Source organism: Octopus bimaculoides, chromosome 28 (genome assembly GCF_046866305.1).
Source record: "Octopus bimaculoides isolate indiv1 chromosome 28, ASM4686630v1, whole genome shotgun sequence".
NCBI lineage: Eukaryota > Metazoa > Mollusca > Cephalopoda > Octopoda > Octopodidae > Octopus > Octopus bimaculoides.
The window spans coordinates 5757122-5775492 of record NC_142955.1 but is presented as its reverse complement, the minus strand read 5'-3'; the positions used below and the strand labels follow the sequence as shown (position 1 = coordinate 5775492).

Sequence of the window (18371 nt, the reverse complement as noted above, 5' to 3'; positions counted from 1 at the left end):
TGACGACAATGCTTGATACCAACATTCTCCAACCCTGGCCTCAGCAACTAGTTATAATAATATTGATCCTAGTAATATAAACCCTGGTAACAACCATGTGAACACCATTAACACTCACAAGCTTGAACTATTATGCCATAATAACCTGTAGTAATAAATTTTAAGTCTTAGAAAATATTGGGTGTAATTGTTTAGATAAAATATCACATCTGCTTTCTGGTCGATGTCTAGTAGGCCTAGTGTTGCCGTCTCTAGCCAGCAGTTATCCTGTGTGGATGAAGAGAAATAACCCAGAAACCATGGTCTGCAGGTGCTGTTTAAGGCTGAGTGAGGTCATTTGCTTCCTTGTTCGAGGAAAGTGTTTGATAGTGTCCCACATAATTGGGTACTTGAGGCCCTTGAGATATATAAGATCTCTTCTATCATCTCCAAATTCTTACAAGGTAGCATGTCCAAGGTAGCATGTCCTTTTAAACCATAGTAATGGGATGAGCCAAATTAACAAAATCAACATCAAATGAGGCCTCTTTCAAGGTGATTCCCTCTCCCCATTACTCTTTTGCATGGCACTGATCCCACTCTCAAACTAAATAACACCAGGTATGGGTTCAAAGTTTACAGCTGTTTGCTAGAAATGACAAAGAGTTAGTAGGGTTGCTGACAACTGTTAAAGAATTCAGTAATGATGGACTTTGGCCTTGATAAGTATACTAAAGCAACCTTTGTAAGAGGCAAGCTCAGGCAAACAGCTTCCATTAAATTAGATACCAACACTACCATCAGGGAATTTGACCCACAATAAAGGTATAAATACCTGGAGATCAATGAAGGAGATGGTATACAACATGCTACCATGAAGGAAAAAATAAGAAAGGAATATTACAGGAGAATAAGACTCATACAAAAAACTGAACTCAACTTAAAAAATCGCATCAATGTCATTAACACCCTGGCATTTCCAGGAGTCCAATATAGTTTAAACATCATTAACTGGAATCTTACAGAGCTCCAACAAGAAAACTTCTAACTACTAAGAACATGCACCACCCAAAAGCAGATGCTGATCGTCTGTACCTACCTAGAAATAATGGGGGGAGAGGGATGATGCAGGTAGAACTGTACTATAAGACCTCCACAATAGCAATGAACAGGTATTTATCTAGTACAGAGGACTGGATGCAGTGGCTTGTGTGCAAATATAAAGTTGCAAAAAATCACATTCTATTGTCAAAGAAGCTTGCAAATTCACAAGGGAACTTGGCATTAATCCTGAAATATTTGTAGAACCTGAAACCACTGCCACAAAACAAACATAATGGATCAAGCAGACAGCAAAAACGAATGGGCAGAAACAAATTGAGGAGCAGTGGAGCCAGAGGTCTCTGCATGGACAGTATATACTTCGAAATCGAAATGTTGATGTAGATCAAGCAACAATCCATCAGTGGCTGAGAAGTTTAGGACTGAAAGCAGAGACTAAAGGCTTCATATTGGTGGCATAAGACTAAAGCTTGCTTACAAGAAACTACCAAGCTAACGTTCTTCAAAATGGTTCTGACCCTAAATGCAGAAAATCTGACACATTTGATGAAACAATAGACCATCTCATCTTAGGATGTTTTGTGCTGACACCAAACGGATACAAAAATCGCCACAATAGGATAGGATAGTATTTACATTGGAAAATATGTAAACACTACAAAATCAGCCCTCCTGCTTACTGGTATGAACATCACCCTGAGCCAGTCGTAGAAGGTCACTGTCGTCTGGAATTTTCCAGTCAACGCTGACAGAATGATCCAGGTTAATCGTCTAGACATAATTATTGAAGACAGTGAAGGAAACACCTGTAGATGTCAGTGTTCCCACTGATAAAAATATATCTCTAAAGGAATTTGACAAATTAAATAAATATAAGGAGCTGCAAATTGAAATACAAAAGATATGTCATCTTAAAGTGAGAACTGTTCCTGTTATAGTAGGTGCCCTAGGTATGATAAAAAGGGGATGTTAGAAACATCTAGATAACATCCCAGGAGAACCATGTCTCAGAGAAATCAAAAATATTGTACTAACAAGTACTGCCCACATCCTTAGAAAAACCCTATCCATTTAAATGTATGTGTTGCATTACATGAAGATATTTCGCTATTTCCCCTTCCCAAGCTTTCAGTCATACTGTAACATCTGTTATCCTTCACTTGCCCCAGGATACTGGGTGTGTCTTGGCAAGCAACTATAACAAACATGGAGATTAAAAGTAAAATATAATAACAATAATAATAATAATAATAATAATAATAATAATAATAATAATAATAATGATAACAATAATCCTTTCTAATATAGGCACAAGGCCTGGAATTTGCAGGGAGGGGTTAAGTCGATCACATCAACCCTAGTGTTCAACTGGTACTCATTTCATCAATCCCAAAAGGATGAAAGGCAAAGTTGACCTCAACAGAATTTGAACTCTGAATGTAAAGACGGATGAAATACAACTAAGCATTTCATCTGACAAGAAGAAGGAGAAGAAGAAGAAGAAGAAGAAGAAGAAGAAGAAGAAGAAGAAGAAGAAGAAGAACAACAACAACAACAACAACAACAACAACAACGGTAATAATAATCAGTCATGTATTTATTCGTGCCCCACAAGACATGTCTGTCAGTGTGATATTGAGAAACATCTCACTGCAGAAAGCCACAGCACTGCAGTAGGGTGGAAATTCTTGCTGAACAATCAAGGGAGAAGACTGTTACTGGTGTTTCAACAGAGGTGGCAAGATTTAGTGCAAGAAAACTCCATGAAGCGTATATCGGTGAGACACTTTCCCTTCTCTGCCAATCTATGGCACCTCTTATAATGGTCGTAGCAGTAACCTTTAAAAGAGAAGATAAAGGTTCAAGTTTCAGTGGATTTAAAAAAATGTCATCAGGATGAATGGATTTGACATTTTAAAGGACATTTCAACTGAAGTCATTTTACTGTTTGCTTTTAATTATCTTTAAAGATTTTATTTATAAATTTATTATTAATTACAGGTGTGGCTGTGGTTAAGAGCTTGTTTACCAGCCATGTGGTCTTGGGTTCAGTCCCACTGCATGGTACCATGGGTAAGTGTCTTCTACTATAGCCCCAAGTCAATCAAAGCCTTGTGAGTGAATTTGGTAAACGGAAACTGTGAAGAGGCCTGCCATATATATACGAGGGTGAGCTGCAAAGTTCCTGGCTTTAAGGGTGTTTGATTTATATATCTTGGAAAACATATTCTTAACAACGCACAGATTAGGAAAAGAAGCCGCCTTGGATTCCAATTTTTTCTTATTTCCTAACCCTTCACTTTGAATTCCTAAGATTTGATAACATAGACATAAACATAAAAACGGCAAATATTTTATAGTCACTTAATGTAACAAATATAAAAATACTTATCCTGGCAGATTAAAGAAAATAAAAAAAAAACAAAAAATATCTTTGAACATACTTTTGTGTTGTTTCCATTTTTACTTTTTCCTTATAACCTTTGACTTGTTTGCATTCTTAACCTCTGTTCAACTATATATATATATATATATATATATTTTACTCTTTTACTCTTTTACTAGTTTCAGTCATTTGACTGCGGCCATGCTGGAGCACTGCCATTAGTCGAGCAAATCGACCCCAGGACTTATTCTTTGTAAGCCTAGTGCTTATTCTCTCAGCCTCTTTTGATGAACCACTAAGTTACAGGAACGTAAACACACCAGCATCAGTTATCAAGCGATGTTGAGGGGACAAACACAGACACACAAACATATACACACACATACATATATATATACATATATACGACAGGCTTCTTTCAGTTTCCATCTACCAAATCCACTCACAAAACTTTGGTCGGCCCAAGGCTATAGTAGAAGACACTTGCCAAGAACCGGTTTCTAACCCAGATTCAAGGCTCCTTCATTGGAATTTCAGCATCAACAACAGTGGGATTGAACCTGGGACCATGTGGTTGGTAAGCAAGCTACTTACCACACGGCCACTCCTATTTCGTTTTTGTATTTGGTTTGCAAGATTCTTTATGTGAATTCATGTATTGAAGCATATTTTAATGAGTCTGTTGTGGAGAGTCATTCTCCTTCAGTGCCTTATTACTTAACACACACACTGGTTCGATTTCCACTCATTTACTTCTTTATTTTTTCTAAAATCTTCTCTTTAATAGTTGTTGACTCTGCCCATTACCAGAGCTGTGTTCTTTTTGTTTGCTTGCTTGTGCATATGTGTGTGTATCAGTGTGCATATACACATATGTATGTATGTGTGTAATTATGTATGTATGTATATATGTGTGTGTGTGTGTGTATGTATATATGTGTGTGTGTGTGTGTGTATGTATGTATGTATGTATGTATGTATGTCACTATTCAGTTTATTTCACGATTTCTTGCCAGTAGAGAAAGAACCAGTTTCTAACCTAGATTCAAGGCTCCTTCATTGGAATTTCAGCATCAACAACAGGGTATTTTTGTATGTATGTATATCTAAGACATTAGACATCAAGACAAAGATTAAGATTTATGAAGCGTGTGTTCTCAGCACACTCTTCTATGGATCTGAAACATGGACCTTGTACAGCAAACAGGAAAGATGCCTTGGCATTTTCAATCTCAGATGCCTCCGCAAGATCTTAGGCCTAACATGGCATGGCAAGGTTTCCAATGTTGAAGTGCTGGTGCAGGCGAATCTTCAAAGCATGATAGCTATCTTGTGTATGAGAAGACTGAGGTGGCTGGGGCACGTCAAGAGAATGGATGACCATCGAATCCCGAAGCAACTGATCTAAGGAGAACTGGCCCAGAGCAAGAGACCAAGAGGAAGACTAAAACTGGGCTAGTTCTCCATCTTTGTATTGTATTGCAGTCTTTACTTCTATATCTAGGGCAGGTACCACTGGTTTCATTACATATAATGCAATCTAACTTCTTTCTATATCCCCTATATACCTGAATCCCATCATTCTGGTCATATCCAGAGAATAACATGGCTTAAGCATTGTCGTATGCCTACTGTAGCTCCTTCCACACACTGTGTATGTGTGTGTGTGTGTGTGTGTATGTACTGGTGGCACATTAGAAAAGCATTCGAGTGAGGTCGTTGCCAGTGCCGCTGGACTGGCTCCCATGCAGGTGTCACATAAAATACACCATTTCGAGCGTGGCAGTTGCCAGTACCGCCTGACTGGCCTTCGTGCTGGTGGCATGTAAAAGCACCCACTATACTCTCGGAGTGGTTGGCATTAGGAAGGGCATCCAGCTGTAGAAACTCTGCCAAATTAGATTGGAGCCTGGTGCAGCCTTCTGGCTTGCCAGTCCTCAGTCAAATCGTCCAACCCATGCTAGCATGGAAAGCGGACATTAAACGATGATGATGATGATATAATAAAGTTTTAAAGATATATACATACATACATATATCCATATATGGACATAATACATACATATATACACATTAAATCTATCTTTATATATTCACACACACACACACACACACACACACACACACAATTTATTTTTATATATTTAGACATATATACAAAGGGGTGCTGAAAAGTTCAGGGCTTTAAGGGTATCACAAAAGGCTTAGTTGGAGGCCTAAACTTCCGAGTCCTTTTACAAGGCTTAGAGAAACTGAAGGTTTGCTGAATAAATATGCGAATGTGAGTGGGGAATCATCATCATCACCATCGTTTAACATCTGTTTTCCATGTTGGCATGGGTTGGATGGTTCGGCTGGAGTCTGGGAAGCCAGGAGGCTGCACCAGACTCTAGTCTGATCTGGCAGTGTTTCTACAGCTGGATGCCTTCCTAACACCAACCACTCCATGAGTGTAGTGGTTGCTTTTTACATGCCATCGGCACAGGGGCCAGAAGAAGCTGGCAACAACCATGATCAGTTGGTGTTTTTTACGTGCCACCAGTACAGAAGCTAGTCAAGGTGGTGCAGGCATTGACCACATTTGGATGGCGCTTTTTACATGCCACCGGCACGGGGATCACAACTATAATTTCCATTTGATCTTGGTTTTGATGTACTTGACTCAATAGGTCTCCTCAAGCACGGCATGTCGCCCTACTTTTGAATGGGCTGGTTATCCAACACTGGTGTAGGTTCCAGCTGTGAACTCCCTTTATTTGCTGGGTCTTCTCAGTCACAGCATATCTCCAGATGTTTCGGTCTTTTGTCATTGCCTCTGTGAGGCCCAACATTTGAAGGTCATACTTCCCCACCTCATCTCATGTCTTCCTGGGTCTACCTCTACTCCGGATTCTTTCCACTGTTTGGGAGTAGCACTTCTTCACACAAATCTCCTCAACCATCTGTAGTATAGGATCATATCAATGCAAACATCTCTCTGATGCTTCTTATGTCCCACATTTCTCTCAGGATGCTTACACTCTGTCGTGTGCGCACACTGACTTTACACATCCAGCGGATCATGCTAGCTTCATTTCTTTCAAGCTTACACATGTCTTCAGCAGTCATAGCCCATGTTTCACTGCCGTGAAGCATGGCAGTTCACACACATGTATCGTACAATCTACCTTTCACTCTAAGTGAGAGGCTCTTTGTCACCAGTAGGGGTAGGAGCTTTCTGAACTTTGCCCAGGCTATTCTTATTCTAGTGGTAACACTTGAATAAGAATAGCCTGGGAATATGTTGAGTAAAATCATAGTTAAATGATCCTCCTGTACTTTCTTTTACCCAAAGCTGGGAACTTTTCAGCACCCCCTCGTATAATCTATTATCAATTTTTCTCTCCCCCACTATCTCTCTCCTCTCTCTCTCTCTCTCTCTCTCTCTCTCTCTCTCTCTCTCTCTCTCTCTCTATCTATCTGTCTATCTATCTATCTCCCTTCCTCCTAACTTAGTAACTGACTTATTGCTCTAATGATATACATTGAAGCATTTGCATCAAGTGTTTTGTATCTTGAAACGTTTTAACTGTGGGAGGTCTTACACATATGGACCCACTCGCTGGCTGAACCCAGTAAAAGGAATAAAAATGTGTATATGTATTCTTTTATTCTTTTATTCTTTTACTTGTTTCAGTCATTTGACTGCAGCCATGCTGGAGCACCACTTTTAGTCGAATAAATTGACCACAGGACTTATTCTTTGTAAGTCTAGTACTTTTCTATCGTTCTCTTTTTGCTGAACTGCTAGGTTACGGGGACATAAACACACCAACATACAAATACATACAACAAATACATACATACAACAAATACATACATATATATACATATATACATATATACACATATATACATATATATGACAGGCTTCTTTCAGTTTCCATCTACCAAATCCTCCCACAAGGCATTAGCCCGAGGTTATAGTAGAAGACACTTGCCCAAGGTGCCACACAGTGGGACTGAACCTAGAACCATGTAGTTGGAAAGCAAACTTCTTACCACACAGCCCCTCCTGTATGATTTTTCTTTGAGTTTTATTTAAGTTCTTCTTGAGAGAGTTCAAACCGGTTGCTAGCAAATCAACAAAATAGATCTTGTTATGGAAACGGACAATGAATTTCTGTAGGTATACGTTGTTAATAAAGTTTAGTGGACATCAAAGGCAAAATGACCAGAAGCAGAACACATGGAGCCATGAACATCTTTGACTGAAACGAGACAGGCACCAACCTAGCTTCATTTATATGAGCATTTACAATCAAACACATTTGTACGTTTGGTTTTAATAGTACGGTTCCATCAATGCATCTCTGAGAGTGTTTAGGTAAGCGTTCTCATTCTAAATGTATGTATGTATGTATGTATGTATGTATGTATGTATGTATGTATATATGCATGCATGTATGTATGTATGTATGTTATCAATCAGTTTCATTTCTGTATTTCTTGTCCATAGAGAAAGAGCCGGACTCTAACATAGATTCAAGGCTCCTTCATGGGAACTTTTATCAACATCATCTAGGTATTTGTGCATATGTGTGTGTGTGTGCAGTATTTGGTGTTAGTGTATGCGCAGATTTGTATGTTTGTTTTATGGATGCGTTTTTATGTCTAGATGCATGCATATGTATTTATGTGCTAAACTTTTGGAAAGTTTTACATATCTTTACAGTTCCATTGATGGCTTGAATCTGTAGTCTTCTAATCAGCCTTTTTCTTTCAGGTTTTGAGAACCCTAATTTTTCCAGGTTTTTGTTGAGGCAGTTCGTTACATATCCCAATGCCCCAACAATCACGGGTATGAATCTGAACTTGTAGTCTGGGTGGAGTATCTGTAAATTTCTCATGTATGTATGTATGCGTAGATTTGTATGCGTAGATTTGTATGCTTTATGTATGTATTCTCATGTATATAGTTACATATCTAGACATGTTCATATATATTTAAATGATAAACTTCTGGAAAGTTTTACAGATTTTTACAGTTCCAGTGATGGATTGGATCTGTAGTCTTCTAATCAGCCTTTTTCTTTCAGGTTTTGAGAACCCTAATTTTTCCAGGTTTTTGTTGAGGCAGTTCGTTACATATCCCAATGTATGTATCTTTGTGTGTATGCCTCTCTGTACGTGTGTGCAGATTTGTATGTTTTATTATATGTATGTATTTTCATGCATATAACTACATATCTAGAGATGCTCATATATATTGAAATGATAAACTTCTGGAAAGTTTTACAGTTTTACAGTTACAGTGATGGCCCTGTTGTCTTCGAATCAGCTTTCTCCTTTCTGGTTTTGAGAAGCCTAATTTCTCAAGATTGGTATTTAGGCAATGTGTTACATATCCCAGGGTCCCAGTAATTACAGGTATAAACCTGAACTTGTAATCTGGATAAAGTTGCTGTAGATTCCTCAATAGCTTCAGTTTTTTGTTAACATCTGCTGGGCAGCTTATTTCCACAACTGTGCATAGTTTCTTTTCTCAATCCCAAATCACTATGTCAGGTCTATTGTGTTTACATTTTATTGAGGTTTTCTTTGGGACATTCCACCAGTACTCCTTTGGTTGTGTAGTTGTGGCTTCTACCATACTGTGGATTCTCATTTCTTTGGCCTCAGGGTTATCCTTCCCATGGATCTCATTATACAGTGTCCTAGCTATGTCATGTCTCATTGGTAGATAATACCATGATGATATTTTCGGATAGCTGCATATGATGTGGGTGATATCTTTGGTGTTAACTCCACAAAGTTTGCACTGGTTACATTTTGTCTGCTTTTCCTGTATCTCTGTCCCTTTTGTGCATCGAGTATAAACAACATCACAGAGAAGCAGTCCCCTTGGAATATGCCTTTGCGATACTGTATTCAGTTGGTGATAACACAGTCACTCTTTGTGTTTAATTTCATGATGGTGGTCCACGATGAAGTCAGGTCAGCTATGGCTTTAACTATTCTCACTGAAACTTTAGCTAGTTGAAGGGCTTCTAGCATCCATGAGTGGGGAACATAGTCGAAGGCTTTCTTGTAGTCTAGCCACATTGAAACTAGGTTCCTCCTATGCTCTTACACCTCTGACATCACAGTTTTGTTGATTAACAATTGCTCGGCACATCTCTAGATTCTCTTCTTCCCAGCTGCTGGTTCTGCTGTGATGATGTTATTGGTTTCACAATGGTCTTGGAGGAAGAAGTTTAAACATGCAGTATATATCTTATACATTAAGTTCTGGCATGCAGAACTTAATGTATGGTTGATAGTTTTTTGCCATGTGGGTGGTTCTGCATTTGGGGATCAATTTTGTCTTTGCCAGAGCTAAACAATGTGGTATGCTACTGTTACCAATGAGAGCTTTTTGGTACAGATTGATAAGATATGGTCAGTAGAATATTAGCTTCTTGTACCAATATCCAACAATCAAGTCTCTTCCAGGTGCTTTTCCATCCTGGAGTTTCTGGATCTCAGTTGCAAGAGTTTCACCATCAATGTTGTATGTCTTTGAATTAACGCAGGAGCAATAACTTCTTCAGATTTCTTTCAGCCACAGATAATCTTGGTTTAATTCGTTTTCTTCACTCCAGATTTTCCTCCAGAAGGAGTCTATGTCTTCTTGTGAAGCAGCTTCTTATTGCTCCTCCTCTCATGTCTCTGTAGACTGCTGCCTGCTTCCAGTTAAATTTTTTCTTTATTGTTCTTCTCTCGGTTATTCTCTTCTGATATTGGAGTTTTTCACTGACAGTTTTTAGCTCCTGCTTGAGGGTAATCAGTGTGCAAGTGAGTGCCCTCTTTTTGCTGTCTCCAAACATCATTTCTATCTCCTTCTTTACTTTCTGTTGGTGGAACGTAAAGCCATTACATGACTGATGGTCTTCCGTAAACCAACTGTCTTTTTCTCTGTCTTCAAACCCATGATGGCACTTTCTCACTTTCTTTGTTGTTTTGGTTTTGTTCACATTTCATTCATGTACTGCTTTGCAGTAGTAGCCAGAGTATATAGACAGGTGTTAATCTGCCAGTATGTGGTTTCATCACACCTGTAAATACTCATGTATGTATGTATGTATGTATTTATATGTCAGGTAACTTATGAGGCTCTCATAAGTGCTACTGGTAACATGTAATCCAGTACAACCTGTTGCATGGTTGGGTTGCTGGTGACTAAACTGGCACCCTGGTGAGGGGGGTTGCTAGAAACCCAGCAGGATTAAAAACAAGACCTGTCGAAAGCTCGGATGGACCTAGTGCAGGCTCAATGGCTATCTAGCAATAGCACGGGTATGCAGAAATTCCAGGATGGTGTCCAGTGTGCTGAAAGACCACTGGGAGTGAGGCGCCCCTCAGCTTTTGTTGAAGCATGTCTCTAGGAGAAGGTCACTCTGATATAAAACCAAATATGCAGGGAATGGCATTGGATATTTTGGGGATCTTTGGTTTGTGCTAGAGATCACGGTGCTCCCACATCCCTGAGCCTGCGACTCATATTGGCACCAGTCATCTTCCTCCGGCTTGTCTCTGGATAATGTCAATAAAGTGGAGAGGGTTTATGAGGTGTTGTGCAAGCCTTATTGGACCTAAAACTCTGCACAAGCATTGCCAACCTCTGCTCGACATGTGCATTTTTTGGGGGTTTTTTTCTTCCCCTATATATATTTATCTTATTTTTAGTATATATTTATCTTATTTTTAATATATATTTTCTTTATTTTTAGTATATATTTTTATTTATTTATTTTTTTTTATTCGGAATTCCTGCGGCGATGGGAAGGTGGTGAAGCATGCAGACCTGACGGGTTGGAAGCATGTAGTCAGCGACCTGCACGTAGGCGGCCCATGCTAGATATAAAGTCGTCTCCTTGTCGCCCAAGACAGCGGTAGGATTCGGTTGCTGCATGGGCGTCTGAGCAGCTCCATTTGGAGAGGGCACTGCTCACCCGGAGACCGGGGAAGTTCTAGAAAAGGTGAACCAAAAATTTCCTGTCTTTCCATATCTGGTCAGCTTAGCGCGACTGACTGATGTCCATCCTGCACTCGAAAAACAAAGAGTCTTTTATTCATAAAATCTGGACGGAACTTAAACATTTCATGTTGGAATGTACGCACTCTGTTGGACAACAAGAGTGATTGTAGGCCTGAAAGATGCACTGCACTTGTTGCTCGTGAGCTGAACCATTATAAAATTGATATAGCTGCACTCTCAGAGACTCGTATAGAAGGTGATGGTAAGCTTGAGGAAGTAGGAGGTGGATACACCTTTTTTGGGAAAGGAAGACAGAAGGAGGAGCGCAGAAAGGCTGGTGTTGGTTTTGCAGTCCGATCTGATATCCTTAAGAAGTTGGAGGAGCTCTCTGTTCCTATAAATGAACGTATAATGATGCAACGGTTGCACTTGAAAGGTAAGTGGTTTGCTACTTTGACTAGCTGTAATAAAGATAAAACAATGTTTTATACCCAGCTGAGAGCCATACTTAGAAAAATCCCCAATTCTGATAAAGTCATTCTACTGGGGGATTTTAATGTCAGAGTTGGAACAGACTGGCAAACATGGAACTCTCTAGGACATTTTGGAGTAGAGAAAACGAATAGCAATGGTCTCATGCTACTGGAGCTTTGCGAAGAACATGGACTTTACATCGCAAGCACTCATTTTATGCACAAAGTTGATCACACAACAACATGGATGCACCCAAGGTCCAAAGTTTGGCACTTGCTGGATTATGTCATCATCCACAAGCGCGACATTTATGACATTTGTAATGTCAAGTCCTTCCATGGATTGGAATGCTGGACAGACCACAGTCTGGTGCGAGCAAAGTTCCGAATGGTAATTAGAATGAAAGAGAGAAGAGGACCAGTCAGCATTCCTCGCCGTCTAAATGTCCACAAGGTATATGATGTTGTGGTTAGGAAAGAACTTCAGACTCGCTTGTCCAGCATTGAAACTGCTGCAGCATGGGAGGATTTTCGAGACCACGTTCTACAATGTGCAGCCGAAACACTGGGGTATGTTACTGCCAGACACAGAGACTGGTTTGACGAGAATGATGCTGAAATTCAGCGACTATTGGTGGTAAAGCGTCATGCCCACAGTGTATTGCTACACAGAGAACTGTCTACTGTGCAGCAAAGTCTAGCACTTGCCCACTATAACAGTGTAAAATCACTACTGCAGCGATCTCTCAGGAAGATGCAGAACACTTGGTGGGAAGATCTTGCTTGTGATGTTCAGGCTGCTGCTGATGCAAATGACAGCAAGAAGCTTTACCATCTTACGAAGCGAGCTTATGGTTCTAAGAGCTCCACATCAGCTCCTTTGCTTTCCAAGGAGTCTTCCACTCTGTTTACTAAATCAACAGAAATCACAGGTCGCTGGATTGAACACTTCTCTGAACTCCTAAACCATGAGTCAGTTGTGGATGAAACAGTGATTGCTACTATGCAACAAAGACCTATCATTGGCTCTCTGGGAATATATGTCAGATATTGATCTTCTGGCCCCTCTTTAATCTTTGCTGATCTGCTGCCAATTCAAAGGTTCTCCAGTCTATTATTCGTGACCTCCTTTATGCAGATGACTGTGACTTAGTCACTCATACAGTGGATGACATGCAAATACTTATGAATCATATTTCTGCTTTTTGCAAGGCATTTGGACTCAGCATTAGTCTGGACAAGACTGCTGTAATGTTCCAGCCTGCACCAGGAAATCCATATGTGAAACCAGCTATCTTGGTTGAAGGAACAATTCTAAAGGTAGTAGATAAGTTTGTCTACCTAGGCAGCACACTCAGCTGTTCTTGCTCCCTGGATGATGAAATATATCTCAGACTGCAGAGAGCAACTGATTCCTTCGGGTCTCTTGAATCTTGTCTCTTGTCCCTACATGGTATCACTAGGCAAACAAAAATTGCTGTGTACTTTGCATGTGTACTAACATCGCTCCTCTACTCATGTGAGACATGGACTCTGTACAAACGTCAGGTAAGGGTCCTTGAACGCTTTCATCAGAGATGTCTCAGACACATTCTCAATGTTGGCTGGACCTCAAAAATTCCAGACACACAGGTCCTGAGGACAGCTGATATCTTGAGTATTGAGGCAATGGTGCACAAGCAACGGTTACGTTGGACTGGACACATTATTAGAATGAAGGATAGCAGGATTCCTAAGCAGATGCTATATAGAGAACTTGTGAATGGAAGGAGACTCCGGCAGAAACCAAGGCTGCGATTTAAGGACTGTGTCAAGTCCTCATTAAAGGCCTGTGATATGCAGGACACTGACTGGGAGAACAATGCCTGTCATTGCCACAGATGGAGGAAGCAGGTTAAGGAGGGGATCAACATTTTTGAGAGAGCACGTATCCAACATGAAGAACTTAAGCACTTGCCCACTATAACAGTGTAAAATCACTACTGCAGCGATCTCACAGGAAGATGCAGAACACTTGGTGGGAGGATCTTGCTCGTGATGTTCAGGCTGCTGCTGATGCAAATGACAGCAAGAAGCTTTACCATCTTACGAAGCGAGCAGTCGTGTATGCTTGTCAAGAGCAGGGCTCATTAGCCACCAATGGAGCCACAAATGCAAAATATAAGTTAGTCCTAGAGCGCATAATATTCCTTAAGGTCGGCAATGGTCTTCCTCAGTCACGAGTGGACAGCCATCATGTATGCATGTATGTATGTGTGTATATATGTATGTATGTATGCTTGTATGTATGTATGTATGTATGTATGTAAGTGTGTGTGTGTGTATGCGTATGCAGTATGTATTAGTAGTGTTGTAATTATAAATGTATCTTACCTCGACATAACCCATGACTGCACCGATGAAAATTTTCTGGACACTTGGAACATTGTTTACCAGGCGTGTACACATGACGTCCGATGTTCCCCCTAAATTGTACAAAGACAGAAGCAGAAATCTTAGACACATTTGCAGACAATTTGAGTCTCTGAATAAACTGTTGGTCAGTGCTGTCAGTGCTTCTTTATACAAACACGTATATACACACACACACACACACACAGACACACACACAGACACAGACACACACACACACACACTCACACACCCACACTGATTGGTTGTTACATTTTGTCTGCTTTTCCTGTATAATTATTTACTTATTTATTGAAGCTGCAAAATTGTCACAAAGACTGTTACCCAGAGCTTCACGTTCCTGTTCATTGGACAGTTGTGATGAAAACACAACTGTCTGACGAATGGGAATGTAAAACTCTGAGATTTTGTAACAATTTTGCAGCTTTAATAAAAGTACATTACTCTACCTTTGGTATTTGAGTACTATTTTTTTCACCTTGTTTTGCACTTGTGCTTACCTGTGTTTGTATATATATATATATATATATATATATATATATATATATAGATACACACACACACACACACACACACACACACACACACACACACACAAATAAGTACATAGGTGCAAGACAAAGTGGGAAGAAGTAATACTTGAATACCAAAGGTAGAGTGATATACTACGCTATTTTATTAAAGATGAAAAAACTTCACTGCGTGTTACTCAGTTTTATGTCACCATTCATCAGACAGTTGTGATAATGCTGACTGGTAAAGAAATTTCTTTCATAAGTTGTGAGTATATATAAGCGTTTATGGATGCCAATTCTATGAATAGGCACTATAAGCTGGTTGGGCAACTACTTTTAAAATAGTGGTGTACAATGTGATGTAAATAGGGATTCAACATAGGGGGAATATATATAAACATATATATATACAGGGCTTGGACAAAATAATGGAAACACCTTAAAATTTCAAACAATTTCAAACAGTAATTACAATTAAATTACAATTACAATTAAAATTTCAAACAGTAATTACAGCTTGAATTCTATGAGGTATGGACTTATACAAAGTTTGAATTGTTTCCAAAGGAATATTTGTCTATTCTTCAGTTAAAACTTCTTGTGGTGATGATGGTGGAGGATATCGACTCCTTACTTGTTTTTCTAAAATGCACCATAAATGTTCAATAATATTGAGACCTGGGGACTGTGGTGGCCAGATAAGATGTTCAACTTCAATAGAATGTTCCTTGTGCTATTCAGTAACAACTTTAGCTGTGTGAATTGGTGCATTATCATTCTGAAAGATTGTGTTTCCTTTTGGAAACAATTCTGCAACCATAGGATGAATTTGATCAAAGAAAATGCTTAAATAGTCTTGACTATTAATTCTGCCATGAAGGGAGACCATTGGGCCAGCGGATTTCCAAGATATAGCCCAAACCCCAGATCATCACAGATCCTCCTCCATATTTAACAGTTGGAAGAAGGCAGTCTGAGTCAAATGCTTCTTTTGGCTGTCTCCACACGTATACTCAGCCAGTGGTCAGAAATAGGGTAAAGGATGACTCGTCCGAGAAAATAATATTTTTCCACTGCTCTAGGGACCAATTCTGTAGGTTTTTACTCCACTCTAAATGTTTTTGAAAGTAGTAGTTTTCTGATTGCAGCCCTCCTGTGAAATTCTGACTTTGTGCAGCTCCTGGCAGACAGTTTTTGTGGAAACTGGGTTCTTGAGGTGGTCATTAAGCTCTGCAGTAATTTTGGGAGCTGGACTTTTGTGATCCTTTCTAAGAATTCCCATAAGAGAGGGGTAACACATCCCAGCTGAGCTGCAGCAATTTTTGTCTGGTTCCCAAAGAAACGTGTGGTCTTGCATCAATATCATGTTGGAAAACAACACCCTTCCTGTTGGCCAATTCTGAACGTTTCTCTTGAATTGCTGCTTTTAACTCGTCCATTTGTGTGCAGTATTTCTCAGAATTAATTGTCTAGTTACTTAGGAGAAGCTCATAGTACAGATTTCCTTTCCAATCCCAACAGACACAAAGCAAGACTTTTTTAGGGTGAAGATCCGCTTTTGGGGTGGCTAAGGGTGGCTCATGTCACTTACTCCAGGATCGCTTTCTCTGAACATTTCGGTAGATAATCCATTTCTCATCACCTGTCACAATTTGCTTTAAAAAAGGCGCGTTTTCATTCCATTTATAAAGCGAATCACAGATGGAAATGCGATCCAAAAGGTTCTTCTCACTCAACTCATGTGGTACCCAAACATCGTAGCGATTTGTGTACCCAAGCTTTACCAGATGCTCATGAATGATGGATTTTGATAGGTTGAGGCTTTCTGCCAATTCTCGGGTTGTGCAATGTGGGATATTCTCAATTAATGACTTGATTTGGTCATCATCTGTAGTGGATGGTCTGCCTGATCGCTCTTTATCAATAAGGCTACAATCTCCAACTCGGAACCTTGTGAACCATTTCCATACAGTTGTTTCGGATAAAGAAGCATCACCGTAAACTGTGCATATTTCTTTGGTTGCTTGTGAGGCATTTTCTCCCTTTACGGAAAAAGAAAAGCATCAAGTGCCAAAAATGAACTTTCTTATCTTCCATTTTAAAGGGTTACAGAATTAACACAGGTTATAGGAACATAAAACCTTCTTCCATGAAAAGATAGCTTAAACTGTACTCTAAATGGAGGTGTAGTCAAATCCTATTTTATGGACTCAACCGTCGAAAGGTAAGCTACTATAAATCGGCACGAACTTCCTGGACAACCTAATAAATTAAGTACCAGTGAAACACTGTAATCAACTGGTCCCCTCCCACAAAATTTCAAGCCTTGTGCCTGTAGCAGAAAGGGCTATTATCATTATTATTATAATTACTATTATTATTATTATTATTATTATTATTATTATTATTATTATTATTATTATTATTATTATTATTATTGTTATTATTTTATCATGCTGGGCTAAATGTTTAGCAACATTTCGTCTGTCTTTATGTTTTGAGTTAAAATTCTGCTGGGGTCGACTTTGCCTTGCATCCTTTCAGAGTTGATGAAATAAGTACCAGTTGAGTACTGGGGTCAATGTAATCGACTATCCCTTCCCTTAGATTTCAGGCCTTGTGCCTATAGTAGAAAGGATTATTATTATTATTCATGTGCAATATATACTAAATGAGTTTTAATCTTGGTGCTTGACTTTTGACTCACCCTGCACTGATATGCGGTTCCATGCAGGTATTGACCTACATTTATATAATTATAAATAAACGTACCAAAAGACATTAGAATACTGCCATGAACATTTTACAGAAACGTAATCAATCCAAACCACTTTTAAATTACTCAAAAATGTCTTCCAAGAAAACTATTAATGTGAAACTTGAGCTTTGATATCCATCTGATGGTATGCTGTGTAACAAATCGAACTGGTGTTATCTTATAAACAATATTTTGTGAACCCTGAAGGCATTGTTCTGGCAGAATCAGCAGCATTCTGGGTAAAAATGCGTAGCAGCATTTTATCTGTCTTCACATTCTGAGTTCAAATTCAGTCGAGGTTGACTTTGCATTTTTACCTTTTCAGGGTCAATAAAATAAGCATAGTTGAGTGCTGGGGTCACTGCAATCAAATCACCCCAGCCCCGAAAATTGTTGGCCTTGTGCCAAAATTTGAAATCCCTATTTTGTAGACTCTTTAAATAGCACAAAATTACCATCTCATCTCTGTCGTTCTGCTTGCACAGATTCCCATGACTCTCTGTTGCCACCATGACAACTATTTCTGAGACCCTTAGAGAGAGAGAGAGTCGTCATACTTGAGTCATAGTAAATCTATAATCTATATATATATATATATATATATATATGTCGTTGCTATTATGCAAAAGTGTCGTAAGTCCAAAGCATTGCTTCTTTTTACATTAGCAACAGTTTCAGTTTAACAATTATACTTTGTTGGTTGCATAAAATTGTAACTCCATGCATGTATGATGTTTTCAGTCAGAAATATTTTTGCAAAACTGTCGTATGTGGGACTTACTACACT

General features: G+C 39.2%; 1 protein-coding gene across 1 annotated transcript in view; it reads right to left on the bottom strand.

Annotated features, from left to right (window-relative positions):
- Positions 1-2620: 2620 nt before the first annotated feature.
- Positions 2621-18371, bottom strand: part of LOC128251187 (cysteine-rich secretory protein LCCL domain-containing 2-like) — a 63799-nt gene continuing 48048 nt past the window's right edge. The window contains exons 5-6 of the mRNA XM_089344137.1: positions 14273-14364; positions 2621-2880 (exon numbers count right to left, since the gene is read on the bottom strand). Of these exons, the coding sequence (XP_089200263.1) occupies positions 2768-2880; positions 14273-14364 (205 nt within the window). The 3' untranslated portion in view covers positions 2621-2767. The remainder of the gene's footprint in view (positions 2881-14272; positions 14365-18371) is intronic.